Raw genomic sequence first — 15,588 nt, 5'->3', positions numbered from 1 at the left:
AAGCGCCGGCGCCCTCCCATGTCCATCATCGCGCTCTCTCTATCTAGCTTGCCCTGGCGTTCTTGCGTAGAGGGCGGGGCTAAGAATGTCGATTGGCCGGTTTTCGTGCCGGTCACTGAGCCGGGTGCGGTGATTGGCGGCGACCCGGAGGGTAGCAGCTTGATGTGAGCCCTGAGGAGGCAGCGTTTTCTGGACTTCTCTCTGGTTCTCTCTCTCCAGAAGGTTCTGCCGGTTCCCCCAGCTGTGGGTACCCGGCTCCGCATCGCGCCGCCATGATGGGCCATCGTCCGGTGCTCGTGCTCAGTGAGTTGGGGAGAAGCCAGGGCAGGGGCCCCCTGTTCGCCCCTTCCCTCCGCACTTGGCCGTGTTGCCCCAGCGCAGCCTCGTCCTGGTGGGCCACGGAGCCTTCCGGTCCTCGTCCCTTTCGGAAGCCCCCGCTCCCGCTTTCCTGTGTGCGCCTGAGCCTTTCCCTTGTCCCCGCCGAGCCCCTGGTGTGCGGAGACTCGGCGCCGCCCCGCCCCCTCCTCGCGTGGCTGCAGGGTGCGGAGGAGCGGCTTTTTCCGTTTGGCCCGCGGCGGAGCGGTGTGGCCCCGGCCGGCGGGATGCATCGCGGCGCTTCCGTCCCCAGTATCGGGGTTGACAGTGCCCCGCGGGGGATTGAGAGGGTTCGGTGGCACAAGCGGGTAAACTGCTGAGAAGGGGGCCTGGCGGGCAGCCGGTGGGATCCTTGGTCACTCTTCAGAAGCGGCCCTCCAGGATTTCCCGTGAGCGACCCGGCTCGTGAAGCCGCCCGGTTCCCTCGCTGCTCTGGCTTAGATGGCCGTTAGCCCCTCCGTGGCCTCCGCGTGGTGGTCTTTCCTGCAGTGTCCCCTGGTTTCTCGCTAAGCAGTGCCACGTCTCTTGGCCTTACCTGGCTTGTTCCATTCTCCGTAACTTCTGGACCGGGTGTGCAAGAGCACCTTGGGCGCCTGTTCTCCCTCCCTTACTAAGTTCTGTATACGGAATGCGATCCGTTTTCCTTAAACCTGGGAAATAACTGTTTTCAAGGGGAAAATAAAATCACTTAACTGTTTACAGAAAAAAATTTCACTTAACGGAGAAAAGGCGCTGTCCCTCCCGATGCGTCTATCAGAACAGTCCAGGCAGGGTTTTAGTTCCCACTGCCCGAAACAGGAATCTGAATTCCGAGGGTTGTGGGTGTGTAGGTTTGGAAGGACTGCGTTGAAAACTTTGCCGATTGATGGGGCACCTGGGTGGCTCAGTCCTTTACGCGTCCGACTTCGGCTCAGGTCACCATCTCACGGTTCATGGGCTCCAGCCCAGCTTCGGGCTCTGCTGACAGCCAGCTCAGAGCCTGGAGCCTGTCTTCGCGTTCTGTATCTCTTCCTCTCTGACCCTCCCCTGCTCATGCTGTCTCGCCTCTCTCTCAAAAATAAAAAACATTTTTAAAAGTTAAAAAAAAGAAACTTTGCTGATTGAAATTGTGCGGAGTGTGTGATTCGGAGAGAGGAGTGAAATATGCATTAAGTACGCTTCGTGTTGGTTTGGTTGTAGCCCCTGGCTTGACTCACTGAGAGGCCCCCCGGGGTGGTGGTGACATGTGAAGCCCTTTCTAGGTCTGCACTAATCCCTGGCACTGGTTGGATGTCACCCTTTAGGCTGCGTGTTAAAATATGGGGTCAGCTCCAACTGAGGCATCGTTGCTGTGTCCAGGCGTGGAGTGGCTGTGTCTTGAGGAAGAGCTCCCCTCTGAGGGGCCTCTGAGGGGTTTTCTCACCGCAGTGCATGCTGTGGGGCACTGTCCAAAATAACGCTGGGACCATCCGTGTGATCCCCCATCCAAGTAGGAGAATAGGAACCCAAACCCCTTCCTTTGATTTTCTAATTTTTTTTTTTTTTTATATATTTCGGAGAGAGAGACAACGTGAGCAGGGGAGGGGCAGAGAGAGGGAGACACAGAATCCAAAGCAGGCTCTAGGCTCTGAGCTGTCAGCACAGAGCCCGACACAGGGCTTGAACTCACGAACTGTGAGATCATGACCTGAGCTGAAGGCTGATGCTTCACCGACTGAGCCACCGCAGCGCCCCCTTTGATGTTTTTTTGAAGGTCGCCAGCTCTGAGAATCTGTAGACCCTCTTTCCAGACAAAAATGCAGTATCTCCTATTTTCTCATGTAACCTCCACAAGTTCACCATTCCACTGGGGCCCATTCATGGAGCTCCGGTTATGAGCCGTTTGCTGTAGATACGTGAACGTTTGGTTAGTGAGAAAGCCATGACCCAGTCTTACAGCATTGAATGTTCTGGATCCTGTGGTATATTAGGGGTTGACATAAAGAAGTAGTTGTAAGTCCATATGTTTGTTTTTTTCAGTTTTTTAAGGTATGTTGACATATAATCTACACATAGTACGATGTGATGAAGGTATGTCTGTAAGGTGTGTGTGTGGGGGGGGTCTTGCTTTCAAACGTCAGGGGATAAGTAGTATCTGTACAACAGGCAAATCTGATCTGTTACATTTTATTTTCTCCATTTTAGGCCAGAACACAAAGCGGGAATCTGGAAGAAAAGTCCAATCTGGAAACATCAATGCCGCCAAGGTAGGATTTCTTTATTTAAGTAATCTCTTCACCCAGTGTGGGGCTCCAGCTCACAACCCCGAGATCAAGGGTCTTATGCTTTTCCGACTGAGCCAGCCAGGTGCCCCTAAGGTAGCATGTTTTCTAAGTATTTCAGAGTATTATCTTGTCTCTAGCTGCCTTCGTTAGGATTTCTGTATTTGTTTGCACATAGGTGGAGGAGATTTTGACTTCCCTTCTTTAGGACATTTCTCTGATGGTGTGGGTGGAAGGATGCTCTCCCTCAGTGAGGTAGACCTAACAGTCTTCTCATATTTCTTGTGCATAATTCTATTACCATATACCGTATGATAGTCCATTTGTGCTCGTCTCACATGCTAAGACTGGGTTACTTGAAGGAAAGGACCGTGTTCCCATTTGTATTCCTAGTGCCCACCGTAGGGCACCTTCTTTAGGTAGTCAATAAATATCTTCTGGATGAAAGAATGCAACAGCCCTGGATCTGAGTTAGCATGGTGCGGAGGCCACTGTTGGGGAAAGAAACGCTGATAGGCAAACTTCAATTATCTGAGCTACTGGGAAACTGAAATTCTGGAAGGCGTGTCCCCTTCTTTCCCTGGGAAAAAGTATTTTTTTATACATCGGCGCTGAAATAATTTCTCAAGGGGAGAAAACAGAATCTAGCCACATGGTGCCCTATGTCTAGCGTGGTTATCAGCCTGACTTGAGAGGGGCTAAACACTGGCTGTGCAGGTTCCTTGTGTCCCTTCTCACACACACGTCTTCGCACCGTCTTCTGATGGATGGTTACAGGTTTTATATTTTCTCCCTGACAGACCATTGCAGATATCATCCGAACATGTCTGGGACCCAAGTCCATGATGAAGGTAGGCCTCTCACTGAAACTTTTTGACTACAGATTTTCCTTTTCTGTAACCTGGAACAATTAGGTATAACTTCTGCTTTTGTCCTAGATGCTTTTGGACCCAATGGGAGGCATTGTGATGACCAATGATGGCAATGCCATTCTTCGAGAGGTTTGACTTTTCATTTTGTTTTTGGATAATTTTATAAACAGCCCATAAAGTCATATATATACGATGATTAGTTTCTTGGGGCTGGTGTAACAAGTTACCACAAAGTGAGTGTTCATAAACAACAGAAATTTATTCTCAAACTGGAGGCTGGAAGTCCAAAATCAACTTATCATCAGGGCCGTACTCCTTCTGAAGGCTCTTGGGAAGAATCTTAGCTGCTTCTAGCATCTGGTGGTTGAGCATGACCCTTGGCATTCCTTGGCTTGTTAGGCTCTTGTCTCCTTCTCAGTTGTTATGTGCCATTCTCCTCTGTGTCTCTTGTTATCAGAACGCCAATGGTTGGATTTAGGGCCTATTTTAATATTCTATATGAGCTAATCTTAACTTGATTATATGTGCCAAGGCCCAGTTTCGAAAACGTTCACATTCACGGTTTCAGAGGATAGGACTTCAACACGGCCTTTTGGAAAACACAATCCAAGCACAGCAGCCGTGCTCCCGGGAGATAAGCTGAAAGAATACAGTGTGTCTTCAAGAAACATTAATAGTCAAGTTTGCATATGCATTTTTCTCCAAAAAGAAAGGGACTTGGAAAGAGGGTTTACTTAGATATATTGGGGACCACTTCCAGTCTTCCAAGTTGTGGTAGAATAAAGGATAAGGGAGTAGGTGTGGGAGTAAGAAGCCTGAGAGCTAGGACCACAAGCAGTGGGTTAAGAGGCCTTTGAGTCGCGTTGCTTTGGTGGTATCCTACATTTTTATTTTCAGATTCAAGTCCAGCATCCAGCAGCCAAATCCATGATTGAAATTAGCCGGACGCAGGATGAAGAGGTTGGAGATGGGACCACATCAGTAATTATTCTTGGTAAGAGGAGAACACAAGGTTGATAAGGAAAGTCAGGTTGAAACATGAGGGTTTTTGCCAGAAATGTTATCTGTGTCCTGTTTTAGGGAAATTGTTAATCCACTAATTACAACGATTTAAATAATGGGTTGCTAATTTTCCATGTATTCTCTCCAGTTGAGTGTAAAACATTCATCATAGTATAGGGGCAGCTGTAAAAATCTGGTTGAGCAAAATACAGCATGGGTTCTTGTCATTCTCAGGAAGTTGTCTTCTATAAAGTTGCCACAGACCCTGGGTTAGCAAATGCCATTACTCCGAGGTTAGGCTGCTGTGAGCCTCTGTTCACGTACTCTTCAACTGATAAATATATGCCTTGTTTTATGTGAGGTTTTTTGTTTGGTTTATTCATTTATTTTTACAGTAATCTCTCCCCCCAATGTGGGGCTCGAATTCAAGACCTCGAGATTGACACTTTCATGCATTACCGACGGAGCCATCCAGGCATCTCCTTTCTGTTTGTTTTAAAGACGCCTATGTGATACGTGTTGCTGCTGTGTTACCACCGGACTCACAGCCAGCAGCACTATAAGCCCTGCCAGAATGGGGCTTGTCTCCTGTGTTTTCTCTGTAAGGCACATCACAGCCTTCCTGCACTTAGCTAAACTAGACTGTACTTTAGTGCCATACCTGGGGGTCATTTTAAAAGTGAAGTCTCCCACAAAATGTGCAAAAATGTGAAACCAGATATACCACATAAAACGTGAGAGCTGGAGCAAGGCAGAGCATTGCTGCCTAGGGTGACCTCAGCTTGGGACTAACAGGTCAGGTGACGTGACTTGTGCGCTTGTGCAGCCAGTGGTTAGGTTGACAAATGCAGAACTTTGACAACACTGCTTCACTATACAAGTTGTAACCATCAGTCTTCAACTTTCGGTAGGATCATAAAAGATCACTTCTGAGAACGTGACGTACTGCCTTTATTTGCTCTGTCCACTCTGCACGGTACAAGACGGGAGACGTTTCTGATGGAGGCATTCGGGGGCGTCTGGGTGGCTCAGTCAGTTAAGCGTCCAGCTCTTGAGCTCTGTGCTGACAGCTTGGGAGTCTCTCCCTCTCTCTCTGCCTCTGTCTCTCTTTGTTTCTCTCTTTCCAAACAAACTTCAAAAAGTTTTAGACTACAGGCATTCGTTGTGTTAAATCTGATCACGGCACCACATAGGAAGAGAGAGCTGTGAAGGGGTGCCAGTTCATATTGATGGCCCACATGCCTAAAGATGGAGTCCGTACAACAAAGTTATTATAGGGACTTTTAAACAGTGATACTTTCAGTTATTTTTAGAACGTGTTGAGTTGGATGGAGCTGTACTGGAGTCACCGCCAGCTGAGCACTTCAGACCCAATTCTTTTTTGAGGATTGAAAAGTACAGATGACTGGTTCTGTGCTTTGAAGAGAAACTTGGAGGGTGAAAGAGAGGACAGACGTGGGATTCTGGGATTCTTTTGGTTGATGATGAGCACTAGATACCAGGCCAAATTTTCTAGCTAATAATCTTAGTTGAATCTCCTGGAGAGAGTAGGTAGGGCAGGTGTGTATTAATTTATGTGTATGAGGAAGGAAAGACAAATTTTTAAGTAAGGAGACCTTCACAAACAGCCTCTCATCCAGCGGGTAAGTTTTGTACAGTTTCATGGCTGTGTTTCCAGGTATAAGGAAATGTGTGGTTTTGTGTTTAGTGCCGGCAGTCACACCGCGCCCAGGGTGTTGGGATGCGGGTAAACAAGTCAGCTTTCCGGGGTTCGTTTTCCATCTCGTCTAGAGACTGAGACACAAGTGTCCCCTTTTGTTTAGGAAACTGGTGTCAAATGTTTAGTTAGATCAAGAGAATAAAACATAGGTTCAGTCATTGATCATTTAAAATGTGTCTGGCGTGGATACTTTCTTTATGAATTGCCTTGTAGAAGGTGTTAACTTTGGGATAGTATTTTTTTTTTTTTAATATTTTTATTTTATTTCTAGAAGAGAGAGAGAGACAGCGTGAGCAGGGGAGAGTCAGAGAGAGAGGGAGATACAGACTCTGAAATAGGCTCCAGGCTCTGAGCTGGCAGTCAGCACAGAGCCTGACGCGGGTCTCGAACCCATGAACTGCGAGATCATGACCTAAGCGAAAGTCGGACGCTTAACCGACTAAGCCACCCAGGCGCCCCAAATTTGGGATAGTATTAACAGCCAAAATGGCATGGCTTTTGGGAGAGTGTATTTTAGGGAAAAAAAGTATATTTATTCTTTTTTCTTTATTACTTTCTTAAATGTTTATTTTTTGAGAGAGAGACACACACACAGAGTGTAAGTGGGGGAGGGTCAGAGAGAGGGGGAGACACAGAATCCAAAGCAGGCTCCAGGCTCTGAGCTGGCTGTCAGCCCAGAGCCCGACGCGGGGCTCAAACCCACAGACCTCGAGATCATGACCTGAGCCGAAGTCGGCCGCTTAAGCAACTGAGCCACCCAGGCGCCCCAAGGTATTTTTAGAAGTGTAATGAATATGTCTCGAAATCTAGGTCCTTGTAAGCACCATTAGAGCATTTGTATCTTTTTTCAGCGGGGGAGATGCTGTCTGTGGCCGAGCACTTCCTGGAGCAGCAGATGCACCCGACAGTGGTGATCAGCGCTTACCGCAAGGCCCTGGACGACATGATTAGCACCCTGAAGAAAATCAGGTACTGAGGACACCAACTGTGGACCGTCAAACACGGGAGGTCTGGAAGCGCGACCTGTTCTGAAGTGGTGAAGGAAGGCCAGGCACGTCCTCGGTGGTTTGTTTGTGAGAGAGACAAAGAGGAGAGCAGAACAGAGAGGACAGGGAAGTAACTGTTTTAGAAAAAGCGACGGAGGATACAAGGCAGACAAAAGGAGCTAGTTCTGTGCTTGGAGTATCTTTTGGCTCCATGCTGTTTGCTTACTTCCTCGTAAGGCACTGCCGTGGAAAACGTGTAGCAAAACCTGCCTTTCCAGAATTTTAGCTGCTGATGTGGGGAATACGTTGAAGAACTAGAGAACTAGAATTATTCAGGACTTAATATAAAAATGTCCCCCGATCATGTGTGATTATAACCAACGCAGTCCAGTCTCTGATAAAGTGCTGCCTGGGGTGGCAGCTGGCAATTTTCTGTTAGATCAAAAGGAGCGGACTGGAAGTGCTCCTAGAACCCCATATGGGAATCCAGGCACTTGCTGTCCGTGCAAAGTGCTGACAGGGTCACAAATGGGGTTTGGAAACACAGGCCTTCTAACGTCAGAGGATGTTAGGTCATGACAGAATGCAGAATGTCTTCCACTAAAAATTTGTGTTTAAAAAGGAAAAGTTATAATCTACCCTCACATGGTTGGGTCATTGGGCTCATAAGGATCAAGTAATTCAATGGGCTTTGTTCCCTACTCCCTGTAGTTAGGATAAAAAAGCAGCATTTGAAAACGTGTGGCACTCCTAGGAAATGGCAGCGTTTGCCTTAGATTATTTTTATGCAATAAGCTGTGTAAGAATATAGAGATAACCGAAAGGTTTATTGAGTTTGTGGAGCTGAATTGCTAGAAAGTTTATCTTCTCATCAAGCAGTAATGGTCTAAATCCCTAGATGGTACTTGGGGAGCACTTCCTTCTCTGAAATCCGTAATGCAACTGTGCGATGATTGCAGTGTGTGAAAATTTGGGCAAGATGGTATCCAAGGCCTCTTACGACTTTGTTTTATGGTTCTAAGTAGACTTCTGTACAAATTTGTGATCTCGTTAGGGAAAACTAAACACTTCAACAGCAGCACTGTGGCACACCAGGAAATAGTAAGATGCTGGATAGACTAGATTGCAGGTGTCAGGTGTATAGTACAGGCTGACAGTGATTATTGAGATGAGCTCTCAGAATTGACTAGTTATGGGATAAGGTCTCAAAGACAAAATGTGTCTTGACTCAAGTTAGACAAGTTGAGTTTATTTGGCTGAAGCAGAAAGTAGAGAACAAATGATTGTCTGGAAACTGGAGGGTTGTCAGCTTCCTTGGGGAACACATTCCTTGGGGATTTGAGACCCTCTTCCAGGGGCGGGTTAGCTGTAATCTTGCTGAAAGGCGGAGGGATGGATGGTTCTGCCTCTTGGCCCACTATGGTCCCTGAGCTATATAGATGAGGCACTTCCTTAAACATGGCAAGCACAGCACCTCTTTTCTCTTCCCCAGTACCCCCGTCGACACCAGTAACCGAGGTGCGATGTTGAACATCATCAACAGTGCCATCACCACCAAGGCAATCAGCCGATGGTCCTCCCTGGCTTGCAGCATTGCCTTGGACGCCGTCACAACTGTGCAGTTTGAGGAGAACGGTCGCAAGGAGATAGACATCAAGAAATACGCGAGGGTAGAAAAGGTAAACTCTTTCAATGTACGGTTTAGGTTTTTTGGTTTTGTTTTTTAAATGTTTATTTTAGAGCGAGTAGGGGAGGGACAGAGAGAGGGAAGACAGAATCTGAAGCAGGCCCCGTGGTGACAGAAGAGGGACGGATGTGGGGTTCAGACTCAACAAATGGGGAGATCATGACTTGAGTGAAAGTCGGATGCCTGACTGAGCCATCCAGGCACCCCCCAATGTGTATTTGGAAAACAAGTTATTCCCTAGTAGGAGTCATCCCACTTGTGGAGGAAATAGTTTTTTGTTTTTAATTTTTTTTTAATTTTTTAATGTTTTCTTTTTTTTTGAGAGACACTATGAGCAGGGAAGGGTCAGAGAGAGAGGGAGACACCGAATCTGAAACAGGCTCCAGGCTCTGAGCTGTCAGCACAGAGCCCGACGCGGGGCTCGAACCTACAAACCATGAGGTCATGACCTGAGCCAAAGTTGGATGCCTAACCGACTGAGCCACCCAGGCGCCCCATGGAGGAAATAGTTTAAATCAGCGCAAGATGTCATTGTAGTTAGAACAACACTATTTGCTGCTTTGAAAACAAAAAGAGTCCCAGGGATGTCTCTCTGAAATAGCTCTGTTCCCGTCACTGCTGCTGTGGGCAAGGTTTTCAGGGCTAGAGAAGGGCTTGCTGGAGTCTCCTTGCTTGGATGTTTACGTACGTCTGATGCTTGGTGAGGATGGAGACAAGGGCTCTCTGCTGTCTAAGCTTCAGAAAGCCTTCTCTACTCACTCAAGGTCAAAAAGCAGTATCCGTAGTGTGGCCTGTAGATGGAGCCCCAAGCCTGAAAATTCTGTGGGAATCTCTTTAAGGAAGTAGAGATCTGAAGCCCTTCAAATCTTTGTCAGTCACTGAATTTCTTTGAGTCTCAGCTGATCTTCACAGTGGGCATCATGGTCCAGGACTGGTGTGATTGCAACCGTATTTGTTGTTAAGGTTTAAGGAAGAAAGCTGTGTTAGAAACCTAGAACAGTGGTTGTTTGGGAAAGATAAATTTCTGGGAAGGGAGTTGAGCAATTATCTCCTCTTGGTCATGGATGAAAGTGCATCTTTTGCTCAGATACCTGGGGGCATCATTGAGGACTCGTGTGTCTTACGGGGAGTCATGATTAACAAAGACGTGACCCACCCACGAATGCGGCGTTACATCAAGAACCCTCGCATTGTGCTGCTGGATTCCTCTCTCGAATACAAGAAAGGAGAAAGCCAGGTAAGGTTCCTCGTCTTTTTCCTTAAAGTTCGTATAAGAATCTGACTGCTGATAGGGATAAGGGAAATAAAGTTTACTACATTGTATACTCTGTGTCAATTACTGACCTTTACACGTAATTTCTGATTTTACAAGAACTCATTTTATTGTTGGTTTTGAGAGAATGAGAGTGTGTACATGTGAGCAGGGGGAGAGAGAGAATCTTAAGCAGGCTCCACTCCCAGCACGAGCCTGGTGGGGCTTGGTCTCACAACTCTGAGATCATGGCTTTATTTGAAACCAAGAGTTGGATGCTAGCCGACTGAGCCACCCAAGTGCCCCCCTTATAAGAACTCTTGAACATAGTTAATCTTAACTTCAGTCTTACAGATGACGGATGTAAAGCTCAGAGAAGTCAGGGTAGTTGTTTGGGGAACCCAGCTCATGCTGACCAAATCAGGATCTTAACCCGGCTCTGTTGGCTTCAGCTCCACGCTACCAGCTCACCTCTCCCAGTGCCCGTGTGGAACATAGAGTAGGAGTTAATTTAGCCTGGAGACAAACGCTAAGGGAGAATTTCTGGAGGGCAGGGGGCTCACAAGGCTCTGTCACCCTCGGATCAAATCAAAGTAATTGAAGCTTGTTACAAGAATTGGGAACAAGATCTAGTTTATTGGTGTGAAGATTTAAGACCCAGGGTTACCGTGCAGGATGAAGGTGACACTGCACTTAGTGGTCGGAGAACTTAGGCCAAAATCTCCACTGATTGCCTTTGACTTTGAATCCTAGTTGATGAATACTTTAGTGAAGGAGCGAAGCTGGAGTTCTTGAGCTAAACCAGCTTACAGAGGCGTGGGCTCCTGGCTTCAGCGGGACTCTTCTCTCACACTTCCGGAGAGGACTCGGTAGAGGGGCCTGGTACTAGGGATGCCTAAGATTTGAAGTCTGTGACTTTTCTGCACCACATAGACGGACATTGAGATCACACGAGAGGAAGACTTCACCCGAATCCTCCAGATGGAAGAAGAGTACATCCAGCAGCTGTGCGAGGACATCATCCACCTGAAGCCCGATGTGGTCATCACGGAGAAGGGCATCTCTGGTGGGCCTTACGTGCTCTCCTCGGGGGAGAAGAGGGTGGGCGGCGGGGCGGAGACAGCGGAGGAAACGTGGTGCTCAGTGTACACTGAGGGTAAAACCGGGACAGAGCCCAGGGGTTCTGCCTGCCTTACTGACACCGCTGCCCTTGGCTTTGCAGATCTAGCTCAGCACTACCTCATGCGGGCCAATATCACAGCAATCCGCAGAGTTCGGAAGACAGACAATAACCGCATTGCTAGGTGAGTAGGCCACGTAAAAAGATTCTTCCTTCCTGTGGGTTTCCCTTTAGTACCTTTATGATGCCGTTACTGTTCCTGAGAAGGTTTCACACCAGATGCGGTCAGCCATGTCCGTTATGGGGGGACCTACCTGGGTTTTGCTGTGTGGCCTCTTTGAGAGATTCTCTGGTCCAGCAATTATCTACTGCAGGAGTCTTTGTTAGACCACTAAGCAGTAGTGAACAGCTTATGCTCAGACATCTGTGGTCTCCACCTTGGGGTCGATGACTGGCTCAGAATATAGCAGAAACATCAGTTTCCTTGATTGGATTTTTACCCACTGTTAATGTAACTTAAGATTGCATTCCTTGCTTATGCACTGATGTCTGTGCTCACATACCAATTGTTCTTAATATTAAATTATATTTTAAAGAGACAGGTCTACCCTGACATCCCATATCCAATCCAAATCAAGTCTTCTACTGTGCTAACTCTGAAATGGCTCTGGGCATACCTGAGCACACATAGTTGACCACGTGCCCAGGAGTGTGTACACGTTTGGTATACCCGAGAACTCACTTGTCTAAATATTAATGTCGCAAAATACACTTGACTTAAACTGCATCTGGTTATAATAGTTGTCTTAGGTCCATACATTTTTATTTGTAAGCCTGTTAGTTTAAGGAAACTTCACCTGTGTGTGTTCGGAAAGCTGTCGTGTTAGGCAGCCAGGACCCCACTATTACGTAGCAGTGTTTCCCGCAACCCACTTTCTGCCTCATCCCTTGTCCCCGGCCACAGGCCCTAGGGACTAGGAAGATGAGTAAAAGTACCTAAAATCACCTGCGCCCACCCACCCATCTAATCACTAGAGCCTGTGGTGCCCGGATAGTCAGCCGGCCGGAGGAGCTGAGAGAAGAAGATGTTGGGACAGGAGCAGGCGTGTTGGAAATCAAGAAGATTGGAGATGAGTATTTTACGTTCATCACTGAGTGCAAAGACCCCAAGGCCTGTACGATTCTCCTGCGCGGGGCCAGCAAGGAGATTCTCTCGGTGAGTCCACCCTGGAAGTGCGCCTGAACAAGCTAGGTCAGTCCATTTCTTGAGAGATTCCCAGAAGGCCTGAAATCTTCTGGTTACCTTTTCATAGCTGTTTAATTTTTGATATGTGGCCAAAATTTTAATATTTTGTTAAAGTTAAAGTAATTTTTGAGCCACCTGGCTGGCTTAGTTGGTAGAATGTGTGACTCTTGATCTTGGGGTTGTGAGTTCGAGCCCCACCTTGAGTGTATAGATCGTTTGTAAAGTTAATTACATTAAAAATCTTTAAAATGTACTAAAGTTAAAAAAAATAAAATAAAATAAGATGTACTAAAATTGACCGTTTTTCAGTGTACAGTACACATTCACATTCTTGGCCAATAGGTCTTTAGAACTTTGTCGTCTTGCAAAACTGAGACATTACATCTATTGAACAGTGACTCATCATTTCTCCAGCCCCCAGCAACCACCGCTTCCTTATTTAAAAAAGTTTTTTAATGTTTATTTTTGAGAGACAGAGCATGGGGCGGGAGAGGGGCAGAGAGAGAGCCAGACACAGAATCTGAAGCAGGTTCTAGGCTCTGAGCTGTCGGTACAGAGCCCGACACAGGACTCAAACTCAGGAACTGGGAAATGCTGATCTGAATCAAAGTCGGACACTTAACTGAGTGAACCACCCAGTCACTTCTCCTTAATTTTTTAGTCGAAATGACAAATCTCACTTTTTTTCTTCAGGTTAAGTAACTTACCCAAAGGCGCACAGGCAGCAGCCACACCACGCAGCCTCCCAGGGGCACAGCTGGGACGGGACAGAATGGGGCACTGCTCCGTCCGGCATCGTGGGCATAGTCTCACATTGTACGGCAGGGACCCCCCCCCCCCCCCCCGCCCCTGGCCCTCTTGTAGTTGTAACTGACGTGTTTTTCCAAATAAATGGCATGTGCCTCGCCCAGCAGGGGTTCTGAGGACCTTTCTTGGTTGAATGGGGAGTCCCCCAGTGCCTCTGATGCCTTCCTGAGTCGTCGAGCTTTCCACGTCTGTTTGCTTTCCGCAGGAAGTGGAACGAAACCTCCAGGACGCCATGCAGGTGTGCCGCAACGTTCTCCTGGACCCCCAGCTGGTCCCAGGGGGCGGCGCCTCTGAGATGGCCGTGGCCCATGCTTTGACAGAAAAATCCAAGGCCATGACCGGTGTGGAACAGTGGCCGTACAGGGCTGTTGCCCAGGCCCTAGAGGTCATTCCTCGTACCCTTATCCAGAACTGTGGGGCCAGCACCATTCGCCTGCTTACCTCCCTTCGGGTGAGTCCCTCCCCAGCGTTCTCCTGACGGGGTCAGGACAGCTGCCTGGCCCGAGAGGCTGGTTCACATCTGTCCATCGGCTTCTCCTGACCGCCTGTTCCCTTAAAGTGTCCTCTCTCTCAGCGTTTGACTTGTTGTCGTTGCTATTTCCGTGTATCATTTCAGTATTTTTGGTTTAGTGTTTGTTGTGTTTCGTTCTTCCGTAACGTTCCCTGCCTGCTCACTTGTTCCCGGTGTCACCCCTTTAACTGGTGATGCTCCTTCTGACCACAGGCCAAGCACACGCAGGAGGGCTGTGAGACCTGGGGTGTGAACGGGGAGACCGGCACTCTGGTGGACATGAAGGAGCTGGGCATCTGGGAGCCCCTGGCCGTGAAGCTGCAAACGTACAAGACGGCGGTGGAGGTGAGGCGGCCTACTGCGTAGGCTGTGCCGTTTATTTGCAGAGAACCAGAAGCCAGGGTGTTTGGTGTGGTCTGGAAAGGGGGAGGGTGTGGAAGGCAGAGTGTTCCCCAGAGACCGCCCAGGGAGCTCCATCCCCCAGCTGAGCTCACGTGAAAGCAGGTGACCTAGCACGGGACGCGCCCCTTGCTGAGGGAGAAGTGCAGCAAGTCTCTGGAAAGGAGGATTTCAGATAAAATGCTAATTGTGTAGGAGGAGCTGAGTGTCGTGTTCAGAAGAGAACAAGTGTCCCTCCGTTCTCTGCTGACCCCTTTGGGGCCGTGGTGTCTCTCTTAGACGGCCGTGCTGCTCCTACGGATTGATGACATCGTCTCTGGCCACAAAAAGAAGGGTGACGACCAGAGCCGGCAAGGCGGGGCTCCGGACGGCGGCCAGGAGTGAGCGGTGGGCAAGGCGGCCTCAACGCACTGAGCCAGCCGAGGCTCCTCTTCCCTGAGCGGGACTGCCAGGGACACTGGGTGTCTTTGTTTGGAAGGGATCGGGTTGAGGGGCAGCCCCAGCCCCTTTCTGTCCCAGCTCAGTTTGCAAAAGGCGCTGACATGTAATTCTTCTCTATTGTAAGCTTTCCACTTAGTTTGCTTCCGATGATTAAATCTAAGTCATTTGAGACAGTTGTTATGTTTTTCAACCTTGGGTCATAGCTCTGTCTCCTGGCAAAGAGGGAGGGGGCAGAAGACTGTCCTGGGGAGTCTTCCCTGGGGAGGGAGGGAGGGAAGTGCCTCCTCCAAGGTATTTCTCAGACTTCTCAGTACCTGCCGGCCGGGAAGACTCCTGGGTCGCCCTTCAGAGCTTGCAGAAGTGCCGCGTTGCGTTCACCAGCCCGAGAACGGGAGGAACCCGTCCCGGCCGCGGCTGTGCCCCTCGCGCGGCTGTGCGCAGAGCTACCCCGGGCCGTGCCAGGGCTCAGGCACTGGGTCTGAGACGCCCGCGACATGCGTCTCTTCCGTCCTGTCCTGTCACTTCCAGAATCCCTCCCGTCTTCCCTGGACCCCTCCTCACCCCAGCCCCAGCCTGCGCCCGGCTCCCTGCGCCACAGGAGGGCCGCGGCTTCCCCGCTGCCTCTCCTTCCGTGCGGGACGCTGGAGGCTGGGTGGGGCCTCTCATGTCTTCGTGCCCTTCCTCTTGGCTGCCGGGCCTCCCACGTCCCCTTCGTCCTTGTGATTCATGCAGTCAGCCTGGTCTCCTCCCTGATCGCGGGACTTAGTCACGTTAAGTTGAATACCAGGTAGCATAATAGCACGTAGTCCCTCCTGGGTGATAACATACCCACCTCACAGGGGCTAAGGTTGGGCAACAACATCCCCCATCGTCCGTGGGGAAGTGGCCTGACAGAGTCGTGTTGAGGGTCACGAAGCTGGTGAGTGGAAG

General features: G+C 49.0%; 1 protein-coding gene across 1 annotated transcript; it reads left to right on the top strand.

The window, feature by feature from the left end:
• Window positions 1–159: 159 nt before the first annotated feature.
• CCT3 (chaperonin containing TCP1 subunit 3) lies at window positions 160–14,827 on the top strand. The gene is made up of 14 exons (XM_039251344.1): window positions 160–303; window positions 2,539–2,600; window positions 3,416–3,466; window positions 3,554–3,616; window positions 4,385–4,481; window positions 7,061–7,178; window positions 8,688–8,874; window positions 9,970–10,119; window positions 11,068–11,200; window positions 11,357–11,438; window positions 12,290–12,470; window positions 13,513–13,758; window positions 14,032–14,163; window positions 14,497–14,827. Exons 1-14 carry the CDS (start codon window positions 273–275, stop codon window positions 14,599–14,601), a joined length of 1,638 nt encoding a protein of 545 aa, XP_039107275.1. The 5' UTR covers window positions 160–272; the 3' UTR covers window positions 14,602–14,827.
• Window positions 14,828–15,588: the final 761 nt, after the last annotated feature.

This window comes from Hyaena hyaena, unplaced genomic scaffold, assembly GCF_003009895.1.
Source record: "Hyaena hyaena isolate Hyena2069 unplaced genomic scaffold, ASM300989v1 scaffold_385, whole genome shotgun sequence".
Taxonomy (NCBI): domain Eukaryota; kingdom Metazoa; phylum Chordata; class Mammalia; order Carnivora; family Hyaenidae; genus Hyaena; species Hyaena hyaena.
This window is presented reverse-complemented; position numbering and strand designations above follow the sequence as displayed.